The 27,263-nt window shown below is 34.4% G+C and overlaps 1 protein-coding gene across 3 annotated transcripts in view; it reads left to right on the top strand.

The window, feature by feature from the left end:
* The window catches only part of SMARCA1 (SWI/SNF related, matrix associated, actin dependent regulator of chromatin, subfamily a, member 1), an 89,646-nt gene that overhangs the window by 41,160 nt on the left and 21,223 nt on the right, over positions 1–27,263 (top strand). For all 3 annotated transcript variants that reach the window (XM_003796927.3, XM_023517363.1, XM_023517364.1), the window contains exons 16-23: positions 154–302; positions 1,861–1,980; positions 8,898–9,008; positions 9,271–9,384; positions 19,610–19,732; positions 21,977–22,109; positions 26,437–26,555; positions 26,664–26,876. In XM_003796927.3, the coding sequence (XP_003796975.1) occupies positions 154–302; positions 1,861–1,980; positions 8,898–9,008; positions 9,271–9,384; positions 19,610–19,732; positions 21,977–22,109; positions 26,437–26,555; positions 26,664–26,876 (1,082 nt within the window). The remainder of the gene's footprint in view (positions 1–153; positions 303–1,860; positions 1,981–8,897; positions 9,009–9,270; positions 9,385–19,609; positions 19,733–21,976; positions 22,110–26,436; positions 26,556–26,663; positions 26,877–27,263) is intronic.

The raw sequence follows: 27,263 nt of genomic DNA, 5'->3' as shown, positions 1-27,263 counted from the left end.
GATTGTTCATAAAACAGATAACCTTAATGCTCACTAATTGTTCTTGTAAAGCTTTATTTATGGTTAAGTGTGGCAGTGTCTGATTACAACTATTGTGCTAGGCTTTCTTTGGAATATAATTGATTGAGTGTATACAATTTTAATTATTATTAGGAAGACTGATTGACCAACAATCTAACAAGCTGGCAAAAGAGGAAATGTTACAAATGATACGGCATGGAGCCACCCATGTTTTTGCTTCTAAAGAAAGTGAGCTGACCGATGAAGACATTACAACTATTCTGGAAAGAGGGGAAAAGAAGGTCAGTTAAATGGCATTTTGTCTTCATAATGGATTGCTTTAAAATCAATGTACATCTGCATATTTGCATTGCATTGAACTAGATATTTCAAATAACTCATGTTTTCTCTAACAACTTGTAGATCTATTTCCAGGGGTAAATTAGGGATTTAAATTTTGGGGGAGTGAGAAAGACTAAGAACCAGAATTTAAAATTGACTGACCTTATATTTCATGCTTATTGAAAATACTGTTTAAAATCTAGTGAGTTCTGTGTTTAAACACATGTATAAGGACTGCATTTTTTATAATTTTTTAAATTGAATTATGAATTTTGTACTGCTCTATTGTGCTAATTGAACATATTTTATGAACATTTCATGAAATACTAAAGCATTATTACAGCACAGTAAATTGTTTTAGAATATTTTATGTTTATTTCTTCTTTTTCACTAATTATGTATAATTTCAAACTTAAGCAAAAGTAGACAGAATAATATAAGACTCTATGTTATTATCACCCACTTCTAACAACCATCAACCAGTCCTGTGCCATTCATAGCCCTGGTTCATTTCCCCCTTTAAGGATTATTTTCAAGCAAATCTCAGATATGTCATTTTAGCTCTAAATATTTCACTAGACATTTATATATAAGGACTCTTTTCAAAAACATGATCATTATAGCATTGTCTCACCAGAAGAACCCCAGTAATTCCTTAAGAACATCAAATATCCAGTTAGTATTCAAATTCCTAGTTGTTTTATAGTTATACCTTATAAAACAGTTTTTTTAAAAAAATCAGAATGCCGATAAAGTTTGCACGTTACTATTGGTTGATGTGTTATCTGCTCTATTTTAATCTATAGGTTTTACCTCATTTGTGTATTCTTTTTCTTATAATTTATTTGGTGAAGAAACTGGGTTGTTCGCTTTTTGAGTTGCTCACAGTGTGGATTTTGCTGATCCATCTCCGTGGTGTATTTTACCATGTTTACTATATATGCTATAAATTAGTTGAATATACTTTTCAGAAGATTTTTGTTTTTGAGGTCATATGCTGTATTTTGAACAATCTTGTGATAATATGTTTCATATTAATATGCAGAATGTATTGTTTTAGTCCAACATTGCCTTTTGCGTTAGCTATTTGTTCTATTAAAATTATTCAATAGAAATTATTATATAATCTGACTATATTTTCAGTGATAAAATATTTTAAAGAAAACCTAAGTGAGAATACTTGGGAAGTATTAAGGAAGTAAATACTTCAGTATTTAAAATACTTGGGGCCAGGTAGAGCTTCTACAACTACAACTGATATTATAGACCTTTCAAACTCAGACAATGTAGTTTAATCATATGTACCCTATGTTAATCTAAAATAAATAAATAGAAATAAAATACTTGGGGCAAGTTAAACTTACACTCAAGTTTGATGTTAGCATTGTATTCATACCTTGTAATTTAATAGACTGGATATTTCATGTCAAAACCTGACTTTTTAAAAAGGTAGAAAATTCACAGATTTTTAAAAGTAATTCAGTGATAATTTTCTCATTTTAATGTATTCAACTTTAGACTGCAGAGATGAATGAACGCTTGCAGAAAATGGGAGAGTCTTCTCTTAGAAATTTTAGGATGGACACTGAACAAAGTTTATACAAGTTTGAAGGAGAAGATTATAGAGAAAAACAGAAGGTAACTTTTTACCCTCAACCATTAGACCCTCAAATTAACATTTCTCCCCCTAATAGTTATAACACTGGCAACAAACTATCACAATACTCTGCAATAGAGTGATATTTGAGATAGGTCAAAAGATCTCAGGCAAGATATATTTTTCAGAAATTCTTCTGGTTTATTATTAACATGATCATTATCATGATAAACATTTTTGCTGCTGCTATAGTTATTGAAAAGCAGTATAGGATTGCAGTTCAGTTCCTGAACTTGGAAGCTGAAATATGAACTCTTTATTGATTAAGTGACTCTGGGGACTCAGTTTTCTTGCCTATCAAATGGAGGGCATAGTAGTTATATTATAGGGTGATTCTGACAATGACATTAGTTAATAATCGTAAAATAATTAGACTGATGCCTGGCACTTAATATTAACTCTGTGAAGAATAATATTAGTAACATTTAATTGGTTAAATGCCAGAAGGACTTTGTTACATGTGGTCTCATTTATAAAATATTGCCTTGTAATATACTGCATGGACAGTAAGCACTCTGTTGAAGAAAGGGGGATTTTATTTATCTTGTTTGTTTAAATTGAAATTAAGGCTGTAATTTTAAATTTTTATTTTTAAATTACTTTAGATTTATGGAATGGTTGCAAAAATAGTATAGAATTAACATATATCTTTCATTCAGCTTCCCCTAACAACTTTCATGTTAGTGGAATTATCAAATCCAGGAAATCAACACCAGATTTTTTGCCAGTGTCCTTTACCTGTTCCAAAAGATTCTGTCTAGCATCCCATATGTAGTTTTATAAAAAAATAGACTCATTTTTTTAGTTGATGCATGGTAATTATATACATTTATGGAATACAGAGTGATATTTTAATACATTTAATACATTTAATACATGTATACCAAAGATTAAATCAGGGTAATTTAGCACATCCACCTCAAATGTTTATTTTTTTTTTTTTTTGTATTGGGAATGTTCAAATTCATCTCTTCTCACTTGTGAAAATATACAAAAAATTATCAACTCTATGCACCCTTAAAAACTTAACTATAAGACTCCAAACTATAAAAATACTATAGGAAAACAGGAAAGAAATGCTTCAGGAGATTGATCTAGGCAACAATTTGATGGGAGAGACTTCAAAAGCACAGGCAACAAAAACAAAAAGAGATTAACTGATACTATATCAAACTAAAAAGCTTTTTCACAGCAAAGGAAGCAGTCATCAGAACGAAGAGACAACTTGTAGAACGGGAGAAAATATTTACACACTATTCATCTGACAAGGAACTAACATGTGGAATATGCAAAGAACTTAAACAACTCAGTAACAAAAAACCCAAATAATCTGATTTAAAAATGGACAAAGGACATAAACAGACTTTTCTTGAGTGAAGATGCGTAGATGGCTAACAATTAGATGAAGAATTGCTCAACATCACTAATCATTAGGGAAACATAGATCATAACGAGACAGCAAGCATCTCACCCCAATGAGAATGGCTATTATCAAAAAGACAAAATAGTAACAAATGTGGGCAAGGTTGCAGGGAACTCTTAAACACTGTCAGTGGGAATGTAAAGTAGTACAGTCCTTATGGAAAACAGTATGGAAGTTTCTCAGAAAACTAAAAATAAAATGACTATGTGATCCGTCAATATTACTACTGGTTATTGATCCAAAGGAAAGGGAATCAGGATATGTATTTTTTTGTTTTTATTGAGATACAGAGTTTTGCTTTGTTGTGTAGGCTAGATTTGAACTCTTAGACTCAAATGATCTTCCTGCCTCAGCCTCCTGAGTAGCTTGGACTATATATAGGCTTGTGCTGCTGTGTCTGGTTAAAATCAGTATATTAAAGAGTGATCTGCACCTCCATGTTTATTGCACCACTATTCATAATGGCCAAAATATGGGATCAACCTAAATGTCCATCAACAGATGAATGGATAAAGAAAATGTGGCATATAAAAATAATTGAACAGTATTCAGTTATAAAAAGAGACTTTATTTGTATTTTTAGGTTCATAGCAAAACTGAATGGAGAGTACACAGTTCCCGTATACACTCCCCACTCCTGCATAGCTTCCTCTACTGTCAATATCCTGCACCAGAATGGTTCACTTATTAACATTCAGTGAACCTACACTGACACATCATTATAGCCTTGTGGAGTGTGGACTATGAGGTGGCAGAACCCCCATAGGCCAGGAGATGCATTGAAGGAATGACCCCCAACCTATTTCTCCTCTCTTTCTAAAATAGTAGTCCTTTCTCCTTACTCCTCTGCCAGAAGTCACATAGCTTCAGTATACTTTCCTATCTTTTGCCTAAAAGCACATGGCCTTCTCTCCCTAAAATTCTTTACCCCATGTACTAAGATTCACATCATTAAGAATGTTGCTTATGATAAAACCCCTTTAACTTATCTAGTTACTTCTCCTCAACCTTGCAAGATGAAAATATTCCTACTTGCTTTCCTTGCTGATTTGCAACATTGTTAATATATGTAACCTTGTTTAGGTACTATGTAAATAAAAATGTTGACACTGTTGGGTTCTGGCTGCTGTTATCAGTTGCACCCAGACCTCCTGATCCCATCTCTTTATGTTTCGTGCAGTCTGTGTTTCTTGTGTGATTTATTTTCTCAATTCCCTACTATTCCCCCTCTGGTTCATTTACTCTTTACGCTGGTTCTGGTTTGAGAAGGAACCCAAAGTCTATCATTTCATTAGGGTCCTTACTTGATGTAGTATATTTTATGGGTTTTGACAAATGTGTAATGCCATGTATCTACCAGTATGGCAGCATAGAGAGTACTTTGACTGCCGTAAAAGTCCTTTGTACTCTACCTATTAAATCATCTCTCACTCCAACCCCTGGCAGCCATTATCTTTTTACTGTCTTCATAGTTTTGCCTTTTCCAGAATATCATGAAGTTGTATGTTTCCTTTTCAGATTGGCTTCTTTCACTTATTAATATATGTTTAATGCTCCTCTATGCTTTTTTATGACTTGATAGCTCACTTCCCTTTAGCACTAGGTATGTTCTGTTCTCTGGATATACCACAATTTATCCATTTACCCACTGAAGGACATCTTGGTTGCTTCCAACATTTTGGCAGTTATGAATAAAGCTGCTGTGAACATCTGTCCGTGTACAGATTTTTTGTGGATTTAAGTTTTTACCTCCTTTGGGTGAATACCAAGGAACATGATTGCTGGATCCTATGGTAAGAATATATTTAGTTTTGTATTAAACTACCAAACTGTTTTCCAAAGCAGCTGTACCATTTTGCATTTCCACCACGAATAAATGAATGAGAGTTCCTGTTGCTCCACATCCTCACCAGCATTTGGTGTTCTCAGTGTTTTGGATTTTCACCTTTCTAATAGGTGTGTAGTGATTTCTCATTGTTGAAATAATTTGCAATTCCTAAATGACATATGATGTTGAACATCTTTTCATAAACTTATTTACCATCTATGTATCATCTTTGCTGAAGTATCTATTCAGTTCTTTTGCCCATTTTTCAATCAAAATTGTTTCTTTTCTTGTTTTTGAGTTTTAAGAGTTATTTATGTATTTTAGATAATTATCCTGTATCAAATGCATCTTTTTCAAATATTTTCTCCCATTCTGTGGCTTATCTTATTTTCTTGACCCACATTGCATTTTTTTTTTTTTTTGCTGTCTCCTTGGTGTTTTCTAGTCTGTGACAGTTTTTAAATCTTCCCTTTCTTGACCTTCGTATTTTGAAGAGTACTTATCAGTTATTTTCTAGTTTTTATCTCACTTTGAGTTTGTCTGACATTTTCTCATGATTTTATTGAGATCACGTGTTTGATAAGAATGCCATGGAAGGAATGATAGGTCCTTCTCAGTGCGTCATATCAGGTAATATATGATATTGATGTATCTGATTACTGGTGGCATTAACCTCGATCACTTAACTGAGGTGGTATCTGCTAGGTCTCTGTACTATAAAGTAGCTATTTTTCCCTTTGTAATTGATAACTGTCTTGGGGCAGAGATATTCCTGAAACTTAGCATTTATTGGTAGAGTTTACCTGCAGTAGTTATTGTTCTTGTGTTTGTCTTATGGTAGTTTTGTATTTCTCTCATTACATCTATATTTATTAATTGTTTTTTTTTTCTGCAAGGAGGGGCTGCCCCTTCTCCCTCATGTGTTTTATATTTAGCCATTTATTAGTATCAGTATGGACTAGTGGAAGTTTATTTTTGTGTGTTATAATCCATTCTATCATTATTTTGTTGCTCAAATTGTTCCTTAGAGCTGTTATATTTTTGAACTAATAAGTGAATTTCATTTAAATTAAAAAAGCTTACTTTTAGGCATTGATTTTACTGAAAAATTAAGTAACCCTTTTTGGTTTCCATTGTAGCTAGTATGCTGAAAATGCTTTGTTGCTGTCATTACTTCTGATAGCTTTTAGTTTCTTGACTTATATCTGCCTGGTTGTTTTTATCTATAATCTTAACTCAGACTGCTTATGTTTTATCCTGGTGAGATGGAGGTGATAGCCTCTCTTTACAGGGTGGAAATTGTTCTAATATGCTTTTTAAATTTCATTATGTGATATTAATTATATTAATTTTACAATTATTCCTACAGGCTTATGGATACTTAGGAGTGTTTTATAAAGTAAAAAATATTAAACAATGGACTCTAATTATCAGCAGAGCTTCTTATCCACACTTTTAGAAGAAAATTAGACAGTAAATTATTAATACTTATTGATTTCTACTGTGGTATAACAGGTTTTCTTGTGCTTCTAATTGTAACTAAATGCTGCACAGTATAGAGAAATTTTAATAATTATAATGACTTGTATTTTTATAAATGAATATATTATAGTTATAGTAATATCCCAAATTAGAATTTTTTTCTGAATATTTGGAGCTGAGATTATTGTATTTCTGTCTCTTTGTATTTTCTAGATAGGTTTTTAAATAAGGTTTAAATGATCCTTTTATCTATCCTTTGAAGAGAATTGAAAACCTGAAAGAATGTTATTCATAAGTCATGGAAATTATACATTAAGGAAGATTTTCATATATGATTTGTTGAACCAGTTGCATCACTTTATACCCATATCTGGTAAATAACGTCATGATGGCTGACATAGATTCTGAATAAATTAACTTGAATGAGTTAGTATTAATGTACTGTTATCTAAGACAAACTAATTCAGTATGATTTATACTGTTTTTACAAGTTTAGGAATGTTCTTTTAATACTTATTTCGAATTAGAACCCCTAGGTTAAATGGTGAAATACTTAACCATTAGATTATTTAAACTATTTTTATTTTCACTCCAGTTGAGAGAGATAAAACATTGATTATTTATAAAATATCTCTTTCATTGCTATCATCTCACATTAATCTATCTGTAAAAGAGAGCAAAATTTATTTCACTGCTGTGGGTATTTTCTTATTTTATTTGAATATCATGTTATAATATCTATATCCTATAGACTATTAGAAGTTACCTAGAAGGTCATTTACTCTAACCTTTCTTATAATTAAGAAATCCCACCTTCAGCTTCTAGGACAGATATCCAGGCACTGAATACTGTAATGTTGAGAATCTGACCCCTCTCAGGATAGTTCATTTCATTGTTTTATATTCTCTCCTTCTCAGAAAACTTTTTATTTGACTTATAAGCTCCTTGATGAAAGATATTGTTTTATTCATGTTTATATCCCTGACACTGACTTGGACATAATAATATAGTAGGTATTTATTGCAAATTGTTAAATTAAATTGAGTGGTAATTTACTTTTTCATAACTTCCCACACTGATTTTAATCTTATAGATCAATGAAGAAGTGTGTTTTTTCTGTTTGGTAGACTTTTATATGTGTGAATACCACCATTATGTCTTTAGTCTTTTCTTCTCTAGACACTAAGAGAATTTGTAAATGTCTAGTATCTTAATCATCCACTAGGATAGTTTATTAGTCACTCTTAAAATATGTCAAGGTTGGACTGTAGCCTTTAGGTAAGATCAAATAGAGAGAGAGTCCATTAATAATGGATTAATGACTTCTTTCAGGCCATTAATAACTTCTTTTATGTAAAGGCACTAGGCTAGGGCCTGTGAAGTCAAGAAAAATAATAATTAGAAAACCATTCCTCAGATTCCACAACTTTGCAATGTCAGTTTTGCCTGTCATTTAATTGTATTTTCTAGCTGATAATGGAGTAAAATTCAGTAATGCTACCAAATTATTATTCACACTACTTGGATGTTTACTTAATGCTTTCACATATGTGGTCGCATTTAATCTTCAAGGTAGGTGTTGTTATTCTTATTTTACAGATGGAAAAAATAACTCACCCAAAGTTATACAAGTGGTAAAGGAGCAGAACCTGAATTCAAATCTAGGTTTTTCTGTTTGCACCAGTTTTTCCCACTATAGCACAACCGTTTTTCCAGAAGATCTTATTTGAACATATCTCTTGATTTGAAGTGATAAATGCCTATCATGTTGATATGCCTCATTTGCCCCTCTCATCTATTTTCTAATTCACACACCTGTCACAGTTACCAGAATCAATGTTACACTTCTTTCTGTATTAACTACTATTTATATATTTAATTTGACAAAAATACTAATCAGATTGTGCAGATTCTTCTCAGTTACTAAGGAAGAACTAATTTTTAAACACATTTTCAAAAAAACACAAAGAAAATCATCTTTGCATCTAAACTTGGTGTACACGATAAGGTTTTGGAACTTTAGAGGTATAATTGTGATTTATAAAGCAAGTTTTGATTTTTCCTAATGGCTTTGTTTTTCTCATGCTTCTGAAGCCTTGGTACACTTGATTTTGATAAAATAGGTTGGAGTCATTAAACCTCTGTTCCTGTTTGTTGCATATAGCTTGGTATGGTGGAATGGATTGAACCTCCTAAACGAGAACGCAAAGCAAACTATGCAGTGGATGCCTACTTCAGAGAGGCTTTGCGTGTCAGTGAGCCAAAGATTCCAAAGGTAAAACTGCACAGGGCCAGTTTTTATGTCCTACAGTAGATTTCTCCTGTAATGTGGTCGTGATTCAGATTTACTTATATTATTGCCAAATGATATAGTCCCTAAAATATAACAAAATAAAAAAGTACTCGATGTGGCCTACTCATATAAGTAGATTCCATTTTCTAAATTATTCTTATATATAAAAGAAATAGTAAAAGATAAGTATGTTCACTTCATGTATTAAAAAGAAATATATATGTAATACATTTTCTCCTCACAGGCTCCACGGCCTCCAAAACAGCCAAATGTTCAGGATTTTCAGTTTTTCCCACCACGTTTATTTGAGCTCCTGGAAAAGGAAATTCTCTATTATCGGAAGACAATAGGCTATAAGGTAATTTTTCAGTTTTTTAGATTTAGTTTTTAGGTTATATTTTGTAATATCATCTTACAAAATAACACAGACTATTAAGGTAGAATAGAAGGTATTCCATTTTAATGTAAGAGAGTGGAAAAGAGAAGGTTTAACTAGAAGTATAAGTATCAAACTACTGAATCACCTATATGATCATTATTAAAAAGAGATTAATGGTGAATTAGCTGATACTTCAAAATAGTAATAACATTTTTAATAATGATAGTATTTCAGTGGTTAAAAATATGTAGAAAAATAAGAGGTATGTGTTTGAATAGAAGTGAATATTGATATAGGAAGTTTCTGATCATTTCCCTCAACAGTACCAAGAATTAGTATTTTTATATTAATTGCTCATAAGTTGATGAAATCTTTGTTGGTGGTTACTAGATTGTGGTCACTTAGATGATTAAACATGATAATGAATTATATAATTTTAAAATGATCTTTTGGGATTGAAAATTCTTATATAGGAAGATAGGAACCTATTACTGGTGAGTGGAACTTAACATTTGTCACACTAAATCTACTGAGAGGTTAAACTTACCAGTTGATTTCTATATGTTGAAATTGACTTCCTAGTGGATAGGAATGCCCAAAGGTACAATAATCCCTAGAATAAAAATTATAAAAATGTTCACACCACTATAATTTTTGTCAAGTTTTATGTTTTTGTGAACCTAAAGCTGTATTTTGGTGAAGGCTATGTTAACCAGTTTGATGTAAGCATTCTAAATTGTGTATAAAATCAGCACATTATATCCCATAAATGTATTAATGTACACAGTTATGATTTAATAGAAAAAATTTATTTTGTCAACCTTTATTAAAATTGTAACTTTGATTATTTTGATTAGTAGCTGGAATATGCCTAGCAAATCTCTATTTATTTAAGATACTTAGTTAATTCCTTTATATTTTAAAACTAGGGTGAATCTCTAGAGTCTTTCTACTATTTCTTCAGAGTGACATATTGCTATTTTGAATGAGGACAACAAAGAACGCCTTTCTTGCTACTTATCCATCAAAATTAAAAATACATAAATAAGCTTGGCATGGTGGCTTGTGCCTGTAATCTCAGCAAATGGGAAGCTGAGGTGGGTGGATTGCCTGAGCTCACGAGTTTGAGACCAACCTGAGCAAAAGTGAGACCCCCATGTCTAAAAAAAAAATAGCCAGGCGCTGTGGCTGGTGCCTGTAGTCCTAGCTACCTAGGAGGCTGATGTAAGAGAATCGCTTACACTGAAGAATTTGAGGTTGCTGTGAGCTAAGATGCCATGGCACTCAACCAAGGGTGACCAAGTGAGACTCTGTTGCCAAAATAAATAAATAAAAGTAAATAAAATTAAATATATACATAAGAACCAAAAAACTTGAGGCAGTGCCTGTGGCTCAAAGAAGTAGTACACCAGCCCCATATATACCAGAGGCTGTGGGTTCAAACCCAGCCCTGGCCAAAAACTGCAAAAAAAAAAAAAAAAAACTTACGGGGAATATACGTTGTTAGTTGTAATCTGTTTAGGGAAATGTGATTAAATTTGAATGTATTTTTACCAACAGGACTAGATAAAATCATTTTTAGGAAATTATAGAAGAGTAAAGTATGAATGATTGAACATTAAGATCAGGCTTAAGAGTGAAAAACAGTGATATGCCAGAAGAAACAGGTAATTATAGGTTCAAAATGCAAAATAAAAGTGGTAAAATTCATAATAGTTAAGATTTTATGAGACAAATACATATCATTTTATTAAGATTTATAATAATTTTGGGCCTAGAACCTTATTTTCTGTTACTTTCACTGTTACTAGTGAGACTTGAAAGGAAAATTAATTGAAATGTTAGACCTTAGTAATAAACCAGATGTTTATGTGGAACAGGTTCTTTAACATATACTTCATTTGATACCTAACAACCTCATGAAGTAGGTGTTATGATCATCTCTTTATCATAGGCGAGGAAACAGATTCAGAGAGTTTAAATGACCCTGTTTCAGGTCACATAGCTAACAGGGTTGCCGTGGGTGCTGGTCTCACAACCAAGTTCTTAGTATTCATATGCTCTGCTCTTTTCACTCAGACACTTTGGGCTCTTTCTACATGTGGTATAACCCTGCTTCTTTCTGCGGTCCTAAATAGGGACTGTGTTTATAGTGGTGTGGCATGTTGTTTGGGAGGTGAGCCAAGTGGTAGTCAAATAGTGGCAATAAAAAAAATCATCTCTGATGATATAACTGTTTATACTCCTTCCTTGGAGATACTGAATTTTCCCCGTGATAATTACAATGCCCACCACATTCTGGCCACAGCTTGGGTTTGAATATAAACAGTGCATTTTATTACAGGCAGTTTGTGGTTAAGGGTGAGGTCTTTCAGTGACTCCTTGGGTGGTGGCCAGCTGGAAGGCCACAGGGGAAAGGAAACCTCAGAAGATAGAGGAATGAAAGGGCAGCTGCAAAGGGCAATAGAAAGGAAGAGGGAGGAGGAAAAAATGTAAGAATAGAGGAAAAGGATGAGTAGGGAGAGGGAAGATGACATGGAATTTGTGCTATTGTATTTTACTGTTTTCCTTATCTCCCAGAAAGAAGTGACAAGAGAGGGAGAATGAGTGAGAGGAAGACTTCTTTTTTCATACAATACCAGTTTATTAAGCACTACTGTGTGCCAGGTGCTGGGCAAAGCACTTGGGATAAACTAGTGAATAAGACAGATGAGGTCCTTCACTTCCTGGAACTTAACATACATTTTAATGGAGGAGACAGACATTTAACAGGTATTAGAGTATAATGATACAATTATGTGTGTAGTTTTATGCTTACAAAGGGTGCTATGAGGGTAACATAGGTATCTCACGTGGACTGGGAGATCAGGGAAGTGTTCCTTAAGGACATGTCACTTAAGCTGAGATCCAAGAGATGCAAAGTAGCCATGTGAAGTGTGGGAGAGAAAAGCTGAAGCAGGGGCCAACTCATATGGTAAGGTCTTGAGGTGGGTAGGAGAATGACCCATTTTGGGAACTGCAAGAAGGCCAGTGTTGCTAGGCAGTGGTGAGGAGGAAGTGACTTGACATGAGACTGGTGAATGGGTAGAGTCAGATCATATGGAGTTTTTATAGTTCATATCAATGAGGTTGAGCTTCAGCCTTAGAGCAAAGGAAAACCATTCAGATATTTTTAAGGCAGGGAAGTGGGTGGGTGGTAAATGATAATTATAGAAAATACTTATTTAGTCCTTACTTGTGTTATTTATTGTTCCAAATTCTTTATAAATATTCGCTCATTATCCTCATAACAGTCCTGGAACTACATCCTTATTTTACAGATGAGGAAACTGAGGCATAGAGAGGTTGAGTAATTCTCCTTGAGTAATTTGGTCAAGGTCATGCACCTTGATAAGCGGTAAAGTATGATCAGATTTACATTTTTAAAAGATCACCGTGGTGGCAATGCAGAGAATGGCGAGTTTATCCAGGGAAACCAGCCAGGAGGCTGTCGAAGTATCAAAATGAGGGAAGATGGTGGCAACTTGGACTGCGGTGGTGGTGGTGGTGGAAGGAGAACCAATCACCTCCTTGTAGCCTTGTGCTCTCTTCAGCCCCATCCAGGATTGCCTCTTATTGTCTTAAGACGGGCCTTGATCCTCCTTATGCGTACTTAGCTGAGGATTTACAAGACAAATAAGAATACATTCTGGATATTGGTTCTTTCTGAACCTTGTTTCTTCCATTCTTTACCAGGAACTATGGACCTGAGCTTAAGGTGGGTTCTATAATTGGGTGAGTTACATGCTTGAGTTTAGAGTATAGACAGATCAGCATGGCATGTTAATCATCTGAAAAAGCTTCCTTTCAAGGATGATGTGATATGTAACTGTTAGACGTGTCTTTTCAAGGGCTATCTGGCATTGTTTTTTTTTCTCTTCCCTATACCTCCCGAAAACTCATCAGGGCCACAAACTGAATGGAACACTAGTTTATCCTTACATGAACAAAGCAAAACTGCTGTAGTGAGTGGAGTTACCTGGCACTGTGTATACACAGTCAGGTTCTCAAAAAGGGAGAACCTCAAAAAAGTTAAATGATTTAAATGGGCTTGGCGCCTGTGGCTCAAGTGGCTAAGGCACCAGCCACGTACACCTAAGGTGGCGGGTTCGAATCCAACCTGGGCCCACCAAACAACAACGATGGCTGCAACCGAAAAATGGCCGGGCATTGTGGCGGGCGACTCTGGTCCCAGCTACTTGGGAGGCTGAGGCAGGAGACTCACTTGAGCCCAGGAGTTGGAGATTGCTGTGAGCTGTGATGCCATAGCACTCTATCCAGGGGGACAGCTTGAGGCTCTGTCTCAAAAAAAAAAAAAAATTAAAAAAAAATGATTTAAAGGAATGTTAGCCAGAAGGAGATAGGTGTTGTCCATAGCTGGGGACACTGTGGTTCATCATAATGTATTAAGCATTTTGAGTCCCCAAAGTCTTATTCTGTAGTGATTTTGGGTGAGGTTATTGAAGAACTCACTAGTTTTGAAGCAGTTGGTAAAGGGTGCTTTCCTTGATGGCGTGCTTATTTGCATTTTTATTTTTGGTTTTATTTTCTCCCTCTCCACATATTCTACACAAAGTCATAACAGTATTGCTGATGAGGTCTGTTAGTTAAAGGTTTTTTTTTTTTTTTTTTTGAGAAAAGTGTTTGTTTTGCCCTAACCACTTGGTGGACAGCAGTCTATTATATGCCCATTTTTCTTGCTGTCTAAACTTTGATCTTCTAGCAAGTTAGGCATTTTCAGAAGTTCCATTACCCTTTTGACTTAAAGGAGTTCTTATTTAATGCAGTTAATCACTTGTGCACTAAAATATTTAAATTGAAAGGGGATAACATAGTTGAAATTTTAAGTACAGCATAAAAAATCCAGAGTCTCTCAAAGTTCCATAGAATGTAAGACTTGGAGTGAAAGAGTTTTGCCATATTTGAAGCTGAAGAAAGCTGTACACCATTCTGACATTTATCCCCAATAAAAGATTCTTTAGGGACAAATATAAACATTTGACAAATGGAGGAAGTTCTGTAATCTTTGTGAGTTTTGGTAATGTGTCATTGTAAGCCACCTATTTTGCAGTGGTAGAACTAAAATACGGTGAGCTGATTTCAGGTTACTGCCTTCATTTTGTGTGCTGTCACATTTAATTCAGTATTCCATATTTCTGTGATATGCTTGCTAAACTTCTAAGAAACAAGGCCAGAAAAAGTTTTTACTACTTCACAGAACACATCTCTTAGTCACATATTTCTTAGGGTCTAACTAGACATTCAAATAATAATTGAGATGTTTCCCTTTGAAAGATAATTTTAATATATATTATGTCACTGGGGACCATAATAAGACACAGAATATGAGTATTTCAGATACCTTGTAGGCATCTGTTCAGCTTTATTGGTCTATAATTTGTCTACTTAATTCTTACATAGCACTTTGAAATCATTCCAAGAAGCTTAGTGCTGATAAGAACCTCATGAGGTAAAAAATGAAATGTCTTTTTAAAATGATGAATATTAAGGAGGAGATATTTTTGTATGAAGAAATAAAGGAATTGAAAAAAAAATTTACTCATTTTTATTTCTAAATATTTTAACAGCTGTGTATTTGAGTAATTTCTAGAATTAAAATAATACACATAGCATTAATGTAGTTATTTTTAAGTTTTGCTGTTAAATCATGTGACCAGTGGATATGGGAGAAATTGTCTGCAGTAGATTCTAAAATATTTTAAAATCTTATGGCATTATAAAATATTCTGAGTTTGCTTTTATTAGAAGCTCAAAGGGGAAATTTTTAGTATTGAGGGTAGCTCAGTGGAAACGAACTATTTTATTTTGTGTGGGTATATTATCTATTTTCTGTCAGAAATTAGATGTTTAAAAACTATTTTAAAATTGATAACATGGACATTTTGAAGATATTTGATAAGAGATATATCTTAAGATCAAAGAGGTTCTTCCTCAATTAAAATTAAAATCTGAAGCCAAAGTAATTTCATATACCCGAAATTTAAAAGGGTCTGTTAAACTTTTTAAGCTGTGTCTTTAATTTTTAAAGATGTATTATGAAAACTTTTAAACATATAAGTGTTGAAATAATTGCACAGTGAACATACATACACATAACACATATATTGTACAATTTGCATCTTACTGTGTTTATCTATTTTTGCATTTCTCCAGCCCTCTATCATATGCATATGTTATTTTTTTCTGCATTTCCAAGTTGTAGACATAAGTTTTACATTTACATTTTACTCAGAAACACTTCAACATTACGTATCATTAGTCAGAGTCCAATATTTATTTATGATTCTTTTTAAAGGTAAAATTTACATAGAGTGAACTGTATAAATCTTAAGTATATTGTTCAGTATATTTTGACAGGTACATATACTTATATAACCCAAACCCCTATGAAGATAAAGAACATTATTGTCACCCTAGAATGTGCCTGTGCCTCTTCCCAGTTACCATATGCACTTCAGAGACAGCCATGGTTCTGACATTATTTTCTTCCATAGATTAGGTTATTTTTTTCTAGAATTTATCATAAATGGAATCATATAGTATGCCTAAGGCTTATGTCACTTAGTATGTTGTTTTAGAGGTTCATCTGTATTGTTCCATTTATCAGTGGTTCATTCCTTTCTATTCCTTAGCATTATTCTATCCTATGGATGGACTGCAGTTTGCTTCTCCATGCTCTTGTTGGTAGACAGCTGTCTTCTGGTTTTTGGCTATTCTGAGTAAAGATACTATGAGCTTTCTTTCTAAAACTCTTTGTATAAATGTGTTTTCATTTCTTTAGGTAAATATTTAGGAATGAAATTGGTATGCCTATCATTGTCAAATATATTCTAGCTATTAAAGTTATTTTTAATGATGTTTAAAATGACTGCATTTCATTTTTAATTTATGCCTTTTTTTCCATTTCCATTTGCCGCCATCCTAGGATCTTACCTCATTTATGAATTGTAACAGTTTAGCAGGTTCTCTTGCCTCTAGTAGCTTTCCTACTTCACTCCATCCTGCACAAGACTTATTGTGCATTAGCTTGTTAAGTATGAAATGTCTAATTTACTTAAATACTAAGTTTGACAGGTGGTATCTCTGATATTTCACTTGGACACTTCTTGTTTCATTTTTATTGTTAAGATAAATCCTCAGGCTTTCAAACACATGTTTTGGCTTGTGATTATCTTTAAAAAAAATTTTAGAGCAATTTTTGTGAAACCATGGGTAAGTAAAAACATCCTTTTATTTTTTTAATATGAGTTCTGTCTTGGAACCAATGCAGTGCAGACAGCTCAAAATATCAACAAAGGGTTTGGGAAAGATGTGACTAATGAATGCACATACGTCGATGGTTTGAGAAGTTCCATTCTGGTGATTTTAATCTTGAAAATGAGCCACATGGGCGACCTGAGACCAAGATGAATAGTGATGAGCTGAAAGCTGCAGTGGAAGCGAATCCATCTCAACCTACACACGAATTAGCACCAAGGTTTGATGTTATTATTCCAACAATATTGGACCATTTGAAACAAGTCAGCAAGGGAGGAGAAGGTAGATGGGTTTCACAAGAATTAAATGAGCTACAGAAGAGAAATTGTCTCACAGCTTGCCTTCTTTCTTTGTTGTTATGACATAAAGGTGAACCATTTCTATACCATATTGTTACTTATGACGAGAAATGGATTCTTTTTGATAATCGCAAGCTTTTAGCACAATGGTTGGATAAAGATGAAGTCCCCAAACATAGTCTCAAACCAAATATTCATCCCCAAATGCTAATGGTATCTGTTTGGTGGTCTAGTGCTGGTATTATCCACTACAGCTTCATGAAACCTGGTCAGTTGATTACAGCAGATGTCTACTGCAACCAGTCGAATGAAGTGATGAGGATGAGTGCTGAGATTAGTAAATAGAGACAGGGTGATTCTCTTGCAAGAAAATGCTGTTGCACAAACAATGCTGCTTAAACTACAGAAACTGGACTTGTAAACGCTCTGTCATCCACCATATTCACCAGACCTTGCACAAACTGACTACTGCTTTTTCCAGGTTTTGGACTACTTTTTTTTTCTTTTTTAGACAGAGTTTCATTTTGGTGCCCTCAATAGAGTGCTGTGGCATCACAGCTCACAGCAAGCTCAAACTCATGGGCTCAAGTGATTCTTTTGCCTCAGCCTTCCAAGTAGCTGGGACTACAAGCACCCCCTACAACACCTGGCTATTTTTTAGAGGTGGGATCTCGTTCTTGCTCAGGCTGGTCTTGAACTCCTGAGCTCAGGCAATCCATCTGTCTTGGCCTCCTAGAGTGCTAGGATTACAGGTGTGAGCCACTGCGCCCAGCTTAGATCACTTTTTTTGAGGAAAAATATTCTCTTTTCAACAAGCTGTATAAAACACCTTTCATGATTTCATGGCCACTAGGTGTCCAGGCTTTTTGCCTGCTGGCATGAACAAGCTACCAGTAAGATGGCAAAACTGTGTCAATAGTTGAGGTACATATTTGGATTAATTGTACTGGTTCTTGAGATACAAGAAGTTACACTTTTGATTCAAAATTGGACATTTCATATTTAATGACCTAGTTTCAAGGCCATTCACCTGGCCTTGTTTCTTATCCCTTCTCAGCATAAACCCTGTATGTGCCTTCCTGCATGTTTCTGTCTTTATGCTTTTGCGCGTACTGCTCCTAGCCTAGAATATTCTTTTCCTCCTCTATGTCCCGAAAATCTTAGATATCTTAAAGTCCAGCTCAGAATTCCACAACTTATTTTTGAGCTCCTTATGAGCAAGGGCCATGTGTAATACTATACCTCTTTTATATTCCAATCAGTACTAATCATAGTGGTAGGAACATAATAGACACTTAGTATGTACTAGTTTGATTGCCTGATAACAAACAAACCTGGTTTTTCAGAATTTCTTTTTAATGCCCAGTTAGGGTTGATATTTGAAGAACTGTTAGACACGATAGTTGAAAAAATATTTTAAGTTACAATGATGTAGTTCTAGACTCTATGAAATGTGTGTAACAATAAGAAGAATCTGTTCTAATATGTTTTATATTATAATTACATTGTAATAAAACCATAACTATCTGATGCCCACAGGGAATGAGTCACTTATGATATGTGTTCATTCTTAACAGTGGAAGACTCATTGCCAACCCTTTTGTTTTCCTGTGTAATGGGATGATATAAAATAAACTACATGTGTTACATATCTGCCCTCTTAAATCAGTGTGCTGCACAGCAGATGCACATGGTGGTAGTATGAGGCGTTGGGATGAGAAGCTTAGATTGTTTCTCCACACAGTGAATGTTGTCTGATATACTGAAACACACCGTTGGTATATACTTATTGTGACACACTGATGCCCTTTGGACTACAATTTTGAGATACAGGTAACTGCTTGCTTCCTTGGAGAACTGAGCTACTATTTTCAGTCATTTGAACTTGCGCTCTCTTCTCAGTTGTCAGTATGTTTTCAGCTCTATACCCAAAACACCATTCATAATTTCTTTTGGTCACTGCTACTGTAGCCTTTTTTTGCTGCACTGTTGGTCCCATCACAGAAGTTTTGTGTATGCTACTACTTCCTTCCCTCTTACATTCTTCTCTATTTCCTCTTTTTTTTTCTTCCTCATTATCTTGTCACTTCTCCCAAACTTTCTATTTTATATAGAAATCCTCTTCCCTTATATACCCTGACAGGCAATGAAAGCACTCTTTTCTGTTTGCACATTGGATTGATCAGAGTGTTGGATAGAATCTTTAGGTGCATTGCCACTTCTCCACCCTGCTCAATATTGCTGGGGGAATATGGGCTCTTTTTCTTTTACTGCCAACCTTTTTGTTTATTCTATGTATTACAATATTCAAAGGATATACTTTGTTCCACTCTGGAATCAGACCTGAAATACAATGTGGCATTCATTACCAATGAGTTTTAACTCTGAAATACCATGTGGCATAAGAATGTTTTTTATTTTAGTAATATCATGGTAGCGGAAATGTGAAGAGGACCATGTGTCATTCTGGTTATGACTTTATATTACTTAACTATTGAAATGATCGTAAAGATTGAATATGTATGTATGTGACTTTAATAATTAATTTTTCTGCTCAGTTTACTCTTAGCTCACCTCTTGATTTATAGGTCCCAAGGAATCCGGATATCCCCAATCCAGCTCTGGCTCAAAGAGAAGAGCAAAAAAAGATTGATGGAGCTGAACCTCTTACAGTAGAAGAGACTGAAGAAAAGGAAAAACTTCTCACACAAGTAAAATATTTTAGTGGCTGAAATAGTTTTAGTCAACCAGTAGAAAAAAGAAAATATAGATTGCACTTATATTTTTTATTGTACAGTATATTTATAGTACTACTATAGTACTATATAATTTGTTGTATATTGCCTAGTGTTCTGATTTGACACACCAACAAAACTCAAGACTATTTTGCAAACGTCGATTTAGACCAAATATCCCTATTTTTAAAAATCCCTTTTATAGAACGTACTCTTTTGGAAATACTGGAAAATACATAATATGTAAAATAAAAATGTCACTTTTTACATATATGACGTGCATTTACCAATTATAATGTCAGTGAATCCACATTTGAATCTTGAGAGACAATAATCATTAACATATTCTCAAACATTTAAATTTCTTTTGTTTATTGATGTGAATTGTCCCCTGAAGTTATACTCTACTAATCTTTTATTTATGAAATAATTTCCTTTTATCCTTAGAATTTTGATAGTGATGAAAGATTTCTGAAACTTTTTAAGATGATCGTTGTATAATTAAAAGCTAATAGTTATTAAGTTGGAGAGGTTTCCATTTGAACAGAATGCTTTGAAGTTATTGTTGCTTTAATTAGTTAAGTATCATACTTCAAAAAAATTATAGAAGATATAAAAAAGATTCAACTTTAAAGACCTTTGCAAAATAATAAAAATGTGTACCGTATGGCATCTCTTTAGTACAGAAGGATGCCAGCAAGATTTATTTCAACAATTTTTGAACCCGTACCTTATGTGTAAGGTACAGTAGTAATTATCCACATTAATTATTGAAAGATAGTTTTTGTTTATATGTTACTTATTATATAGGTTTTTTTCTTTGTTATAATAAAATTTTGTTGTGTAGGAATTTTCTCAGATTAATAATTTTTTTAGCCAAATTCCTAGAAGTTATAAAATTTAGTTTGCAAATATAATTTCAGTTAGCTGAATATTTGGACTTATCACAGAATAAAATAAAATAGCTAAATATTTATGTTTTATTTTCACATTTTTTTCATAAACCCAAGAATGAAGTTATGGCCTTAGAATGCTACCTGGCTTACCATATATTGTGGATGTATAGTATTATGTGAATATATTGTCTCAGCTAAAACAATGCTTTGTTAGGAAGTATAATCAATATTTTTTTGCCCCTCCTAATAGTTGAGTTCATTTTTAATTATCTTTCTCTGCAGCCTTAAATAATTAATCTTTCAAAAAAATTGTGGCTGTTCAAAGGAAGAAAATATGGAGTCATCTGAAATTTTTATCAACTAAAAGCTAGAGATGGAGTTTTGCAATAGAGTATCTCATTTAAATGGGTTGGGGCATTAGGGGTAGAAAACAAATTCTTGGATTTATGGTTTCACAAACATGCTAATAATGCCATGGAGATTTAAAACATCACATAAACTGTTCTATATTTTATTAAAGAAATTCGGTGGGACCAGTCACATTCCATTTATAGAAATTCTATTTATGAATATGAATAAATAATTTATGTTCTAAATTATAGAGGTTTAGATTGATATAATGACCTACAAATGAGTTTTTGTAGCCTCTTGATTATTCCTCAGTGTTCTTTTGATTTAATACATCCACATTCCTCTCTTTTAATTTACATGGGAACAGATCTGTGAAAAAATTAAATTACTGGAATATCAGAACTTCAGCATTTATGTTAGCATTTTTAATGCATTTGTATTTGGCATCTATATAAATAAAAAAATATATGACACTGTATTCAAACATATGCAGTATGTCAAATTGGAATATACATACAACATATGAGGTAATGCAGTCATAATTGTCTAGTTATGATTTGATTCCTTAATAAAGGAATTGATATACATGAAGGCTCCTACACATAAAAATAAGTTCAGAGGGGATGTACAAAATATTGTTATCTCTGAGGATTGGAATTACAGATTGTTTCTTTCCTCTTATTTTTGTTAATTTGTGTTTCCTAAAGTTTCTATAATAAACATATTATATAAAAAAACTATACAATATCTTAGAACTATAAATCAACTAGAAGTACTTATAGAGAAGCAGCTGTTTCTATAACAGCTCTCACTCAACTTTTGATACGAACATTAAAAATGTGTGATTTTATAAGGAGGAACATTTAAAATCTTTTAAACACTTTTTAATGTATCATTGTATAGAAATAGATAGGACAATACTTGGATTTATTAATTAATCCTCTATCAGTGATGGTTAACTTTTTGTTTACAGGGGTTCACAAACTGGACTAAGAGAGATTTTAACCAGTTTATTAAAGCTAATGAGAAGTATGGAAGAGATGACATTGATAATATAGCTCGAGAGGTGGAGGGCAAATCCCCCGAGGAGGTCATGGAGTATTCAGGTTTGTATATAATTTGAAACATGATGTTTTATTTTAATCTTGTTCATTTTTTAGCATCAACTTAATTATGTCTTTGTTCAGAGCTCTTTTAAACGTTTATGAATATGATGTTGTGGAGTGCAGATTGTGAGGCTGAAAAGCCTCCACAGCCCCGAAGGTGCGTTCAAGGAGCAACCCCCAACTGCTTCTCCTCCCTTCCCAAAATAACAATCGTCCTTTCTTGCTCCCTCTGCCAGAAGTCACATAGCTTCTGTGTACTTTCCTATCTGTTGCCAAAAAAGCACATGGCCTTCTTTCCCTAAAGCTAATCTTTACCCCATGTACTAGTACTGCCCCTTAATCTTGTGAGATGAGAACGGTCCCACTCCCTTTCTTTGCTGATTTGCAACATTAGTATAGGCAACCTTGTTTAGGTACTATATAAATAAAGCTGCTCACGGGGTTGGGTGCTGGCTGCGGTCATCAGCTGTACCAGATCTCCTGATCTTTTGTGTGATCTTTGTCTCTGGTATGTTTTATTTCTTCCACCATTCCCACTTTGGTACGGTTACTCTTTGCGTTGGCTCGCGAAAGGTGGCGTCCAACCAGGGACCAAAGTACGGGATAGTAGGTGCACGCAGGTGAGGGGATCCCCTGTGAGAAGAAAAGAGGAACTGCGCAGTTTGTAAGTATTTGTTTTGGGGGGTAATCATCGGGAATGATAAATTATAGGTCAGGCTAAAAGGAGTGAGAACTCTTTAATGCTTAAGTATGTTAAAAACCCCTGGCTGTCATATTCAAGTCACCCAGTTAGAGCAGTTTCTTTATTCAAGAAGCACTTTATTCAAGAAGTTTGTCCTTGGTTCCCTGAGAAAGACATTATTAACGCTGCTGCCTAGAACAGAGTAGGGGAGAAACTGCATTCTTACTATACAGCCAACAGACCTTCTAATCATTCCTATTGATACTTTTGCTCTTTGGGGACTAGTTAGGGACTGTTTAGATCCTAATTATGAACAGATGTGTCCCCCTTTTCAGACAATAAATGTTTCTCCTGCTCTGGCAGAAAGACCTAAATATAATAAAACCCTTCCCCCTGAATCTCAACAGGAATTGCAGAATGAGGAACAAAAGTATGAGAGGAGTGTTCCTCTTCTATTTCAGATGAAGATCCTGATCCCTCTGGGCTATTGGCTATGGCTGGACTTCATGTCTCCCCTCCATCCCACCTGGCCTCCCTTCCAAATTTCTATTACCACAACCTCCTTTTGTTATATCAGGGCAGACTTCCACATCGCCTTTGCAAAATGACTTTGGAACAAGCTCGTGCACAAGGAGAAGCAGTTGGGGGTTGCTCCTTGAACGTAACTCCTGGGCTGTGGGGGTCTTGCCGCCTCAAAACCCATACTCCACAAGATGAAGGTGAACGTATGAAAATACTGTATAAGATTTATCATAACAAATTGGTTGCTTTTGTCTCTAGCTAATAGAACTGAGTGATAAAACAAGGGTTGCATACTTTCCCACCTGTGGAATTAGATCACTGTCTGGTCCAGTCCTGAGATTGAGGTTCAGTGGATTGAATTAGTGTCTGTCTTTCAAGTTTGTCCTTGAAGTAGGGAGTTACTGCCAGGGCCATGTAGATTCTCAAACATCCTCAGGGTTCCAATCTACCCCAGACAAGTTATGTGGACCCCATGAACTTGAGGCCAGCTGGAACAGATGAAAAAGGATTGCTTGAAACAATTTGTTGATTGGTCCTTGGATTGTCTCCCTCTCTTACTCAGCTGTCTTTAGTCTTAACCAGAATCAGTATGGAGTTAATACTGATTCTCCTGTCACAGCACATCCAACTTCAGGCTCTGAAGAGAAATCTGTTTTTTAAAAATTTTATTTCAGATTAAGATGAGAGCACAAACCATTAAGGTTATGTTGTTTGCATTTGTTAGGTAAAGTTCAAGTTGTAGTTGAGCCCTTCATCCAGGGGGTGTGCTGCATACCCTTGGATTGTGCCCCTTGGGTGAAAGCTTACCAATCCCCCCTTACCCGCTTGAATTTAATGTGTTTTTTTTCTCATGTGGGCGTGTAGTTATCTATTGGTATCATCTTAGTATGAAAATAAAATTTTTTTTTGGGGGGGGGACAGAGTCTCACTTTGTTGCCCTTGGTAGAGTGCAGTGGTATCATAGCTCACAGCAACCTCAAATTCTTGGGCTCAAACAATTCTCTTGCCTCAGCCTCCCAAGTAGCTGGGACTACAGGCGCAAGTCACAAGGCCTGGCTATTTTTTGTTGCAGTTGTCATTGTTTAGCTTGCTTGGGCCAGGTTTGAACTCACAAGCCTCAGTGCATGTGGCCGGCACTGTAACCACTGTGCTATGGGCACCAAGCCAAGAAATCTTATTAAAATGTGTAAGTATGTCTAGCAAGTTTTCTATATGTAAAACATAGGTCTTTTCCTACTTCCAAATAGATTGAGCTCTCAAATTTAGTCAGTATCTTACATATTTAGAATCTAGAGTATTTTTCTTTGTAGATTTAGGTTTCTATGTTAGCCCCTGGAACCTCTTTAACCTAACCACTGATACTCTGTGGTTTTGAAATAGTAGGAAGGGAATATTATAGCACCAATAAATATACCCAAATTAATACTGACTAGAAGCAACTTTTAATTTATCTAGAGTGTTAGTGCTCGAACAAGTCCAAATTTAATTAGAGACTAGATACTTTTTTTTCTTCTGTAAATCTGAAAAGGTCTTCTGGGGGACTTTAGAGGTCAGTTGTGTTTAGTTTTTATTTCATCTAAGTCAAGTTTATGAACTTCAGCAGGATATTGCTGCTGTTCTTAAGGTTTAGCACATAAGTTTAGGGCATTTGAAAGCTAAGAGGGCAAAAACAGGTGGAAGAGAGATAATTTAGCATGGAGAGTTGAACATAAAGTGTAAAAGGATATGTGCTGTGAGATTTTTCTGAAGAGTTTCCTTCAGAAGATAGAAAGGGAGGTAACATCAGTGTGTGTGAAGTTGCAAGAAAGTGTGATTCAAAAAGATACCATGTCAGATGTTCTCTCAAATTTGATAACAGGCCAGGTAGTATGCCTAGCTCAGGACTATTTAGTTGCTGCCCACCAGGTTGGAGACCATGTCATAGTGTGGGAAGGTTGGAATGGGTTTATGTGGTTGGTAGCAGTAAGAGAAGAAATGCCTACAATTAACTGTTCATGAATACTCAGTATCTTGTATGTAGCAGGCATTTAAATATGTGTTGAATGAGTACACGAATAAATGAACACAGGTGTTTATACAAACCACAGTGCCAACATACCTTTCTTGAATAGGCTCTAAAAGTGAACATTTGAGAATCTAGAGAGTCTGTCATTAAAAGGTCTTTTCATTGAAGTCCTAAGATGTGACATATATATTAATGCAGCCCGTTAATTTGGCTCATCTGTAAAATTTGGCTGAGTGAGTCAGTAATTTGAGTATTTTTCTGTAGGTATCCAATTAAAATCCCAATGAAGTGATTTTTTTTAAAGAGAAAATGCTATTCCAAGTAAGTTTAAAAACAAACTATAGATCCTCAGAAATACCGTATGATTAGTGAGTGATTCCAAAAGCAAATAGCAATTTCAATAGAAATTGCCACCTCATAGAAAACACTTGAATGACCTGTTGATAAAAGTTTTGTTTTTGCTTGCTAGTAAGCTATGCTCACTGTTCATATGCTTCTCTTTCAGTGTTTTACTTCATGTGTTTGATCCTTCTCTATCATGTTGGAGTAAAAAGCCCAGCTTAAATTGGTATCTGTAGCATCTTTTAAAATCATAGTCATTTGGGATGGATAATTAAAGGTTTCATAATATTTCGTGAAAAGAAAATTGATCGAAACCTTGTTGAATTTTCTTTTTTTTCTTGAGACAGAGTCTCTCTATGTTGTCCTCGGCAGAGTGTTGTGGCATTACAGCTCACAGCAACCTCAAACTCTTAGGCTTAAGTGATTCTCTTGCCTCAGCTTCCCAAGTAGCTGAGACTACATGTATCTGCCATAATGCCCGGCTATTTTGTTGTTGTTGTCGTTGTTTAGCAGGCCTGGGCCAAGTTCGAACCTGCCAGCCCTGGTATATGTGGCTGGTGCCCTAGCTGCTGAGCTACAGGTGGCGAGCCCGAGTTCTGTCTTTTTAAGTGAAGAGTTATTAGTAGTTAATAATTGAACATCTGTATATATGAATTTGAATCTTTTTAAAAATGTAAGTTCACTGTATTCTTTGCTGTTAATTCTTTATTCTACAATTCCTTGGGTTCATTTTCTTAAATGATAGTATTTTAAAGTATTAACTCTGTTTCATTCAGCTGTATTTTGGGAACGTTGCAACGAATTACAGGACATTGAGAAAATAATGGCTCAAATTGAACGTGGAGAAGCAAGAATTCAACGAAGGATCAGTATCAAGAAAGCCCTGGATGCCAAAGTACTGTATTTTATGTCAATTATTATTAGATTGTTTTAATTGATATGATGGTCAGCTTTGACTTCTTAATGCACAATTTTAAAAGCACTATTTTGTTGAAATACACAGATTGCAAGATACAAGGCTCCATTTCATCAATTGCGTATTCAGTATGGAACCAGCAAAGGAAAGAACTATACTGAGGAAGAAGATAGATTCTTGATTTGTATGTTACATAAAATGGGCTTTGACAGAGAAAATGTGTATGAAGAATTAAGACAGTGTGTACGGAATGCTCCCCAATTTAGATTTGACTGGTTTATCAAGTCTAGAACTGCCATGGTATGTATTCTTTTCTTATTTCCTCCAACTTTTATTTTGAAAAATTTCAAACACCATATATTCTTCACCTAGATTCTCCAGTTGTTAACATTTTGTCACACTGGCTTTCTCTCTTGTACATGTATATTTATACACGCATACATACACAGAATCTATGTATACATGTAGAATCTATATTCTATATTCAGAAGTATGGAAATATGTCAATATCTATCTGTATTTTATACTTATATTTCTGGATCATTCAAAAACAAAATTACAGACAGCGTGAGTGTTTACCTCTTAAATACTTAAACGTGTATCTCCTAAGAATAAGGACATTTTTCTACATAACCACAGTCGCAGCTGAAAATGTTAACATTCATTCAATGTCATTTAGTATATACC

The sequence above is a fragment of the Otolemur garnettii genome, unplaced genomic scaffold, assembly GCF_000181295.1.
Source record: "Otolemur garnettii isolate 467f Iridium unplaced genomic scaffold, OtoGar3 scaffold00109, whole genome shotgun sequence".
Taxonomy (NCBI): Eukaryota; Metazoa; Chordata; class Mammalia; order Primates; family Galagidae; genus Otolemur; species Otolemur garnettii.
Note: the sequence above shows the minus strand (reverse complement) of the source record. Positions and strands in the feature narration are given on the sequence as shown.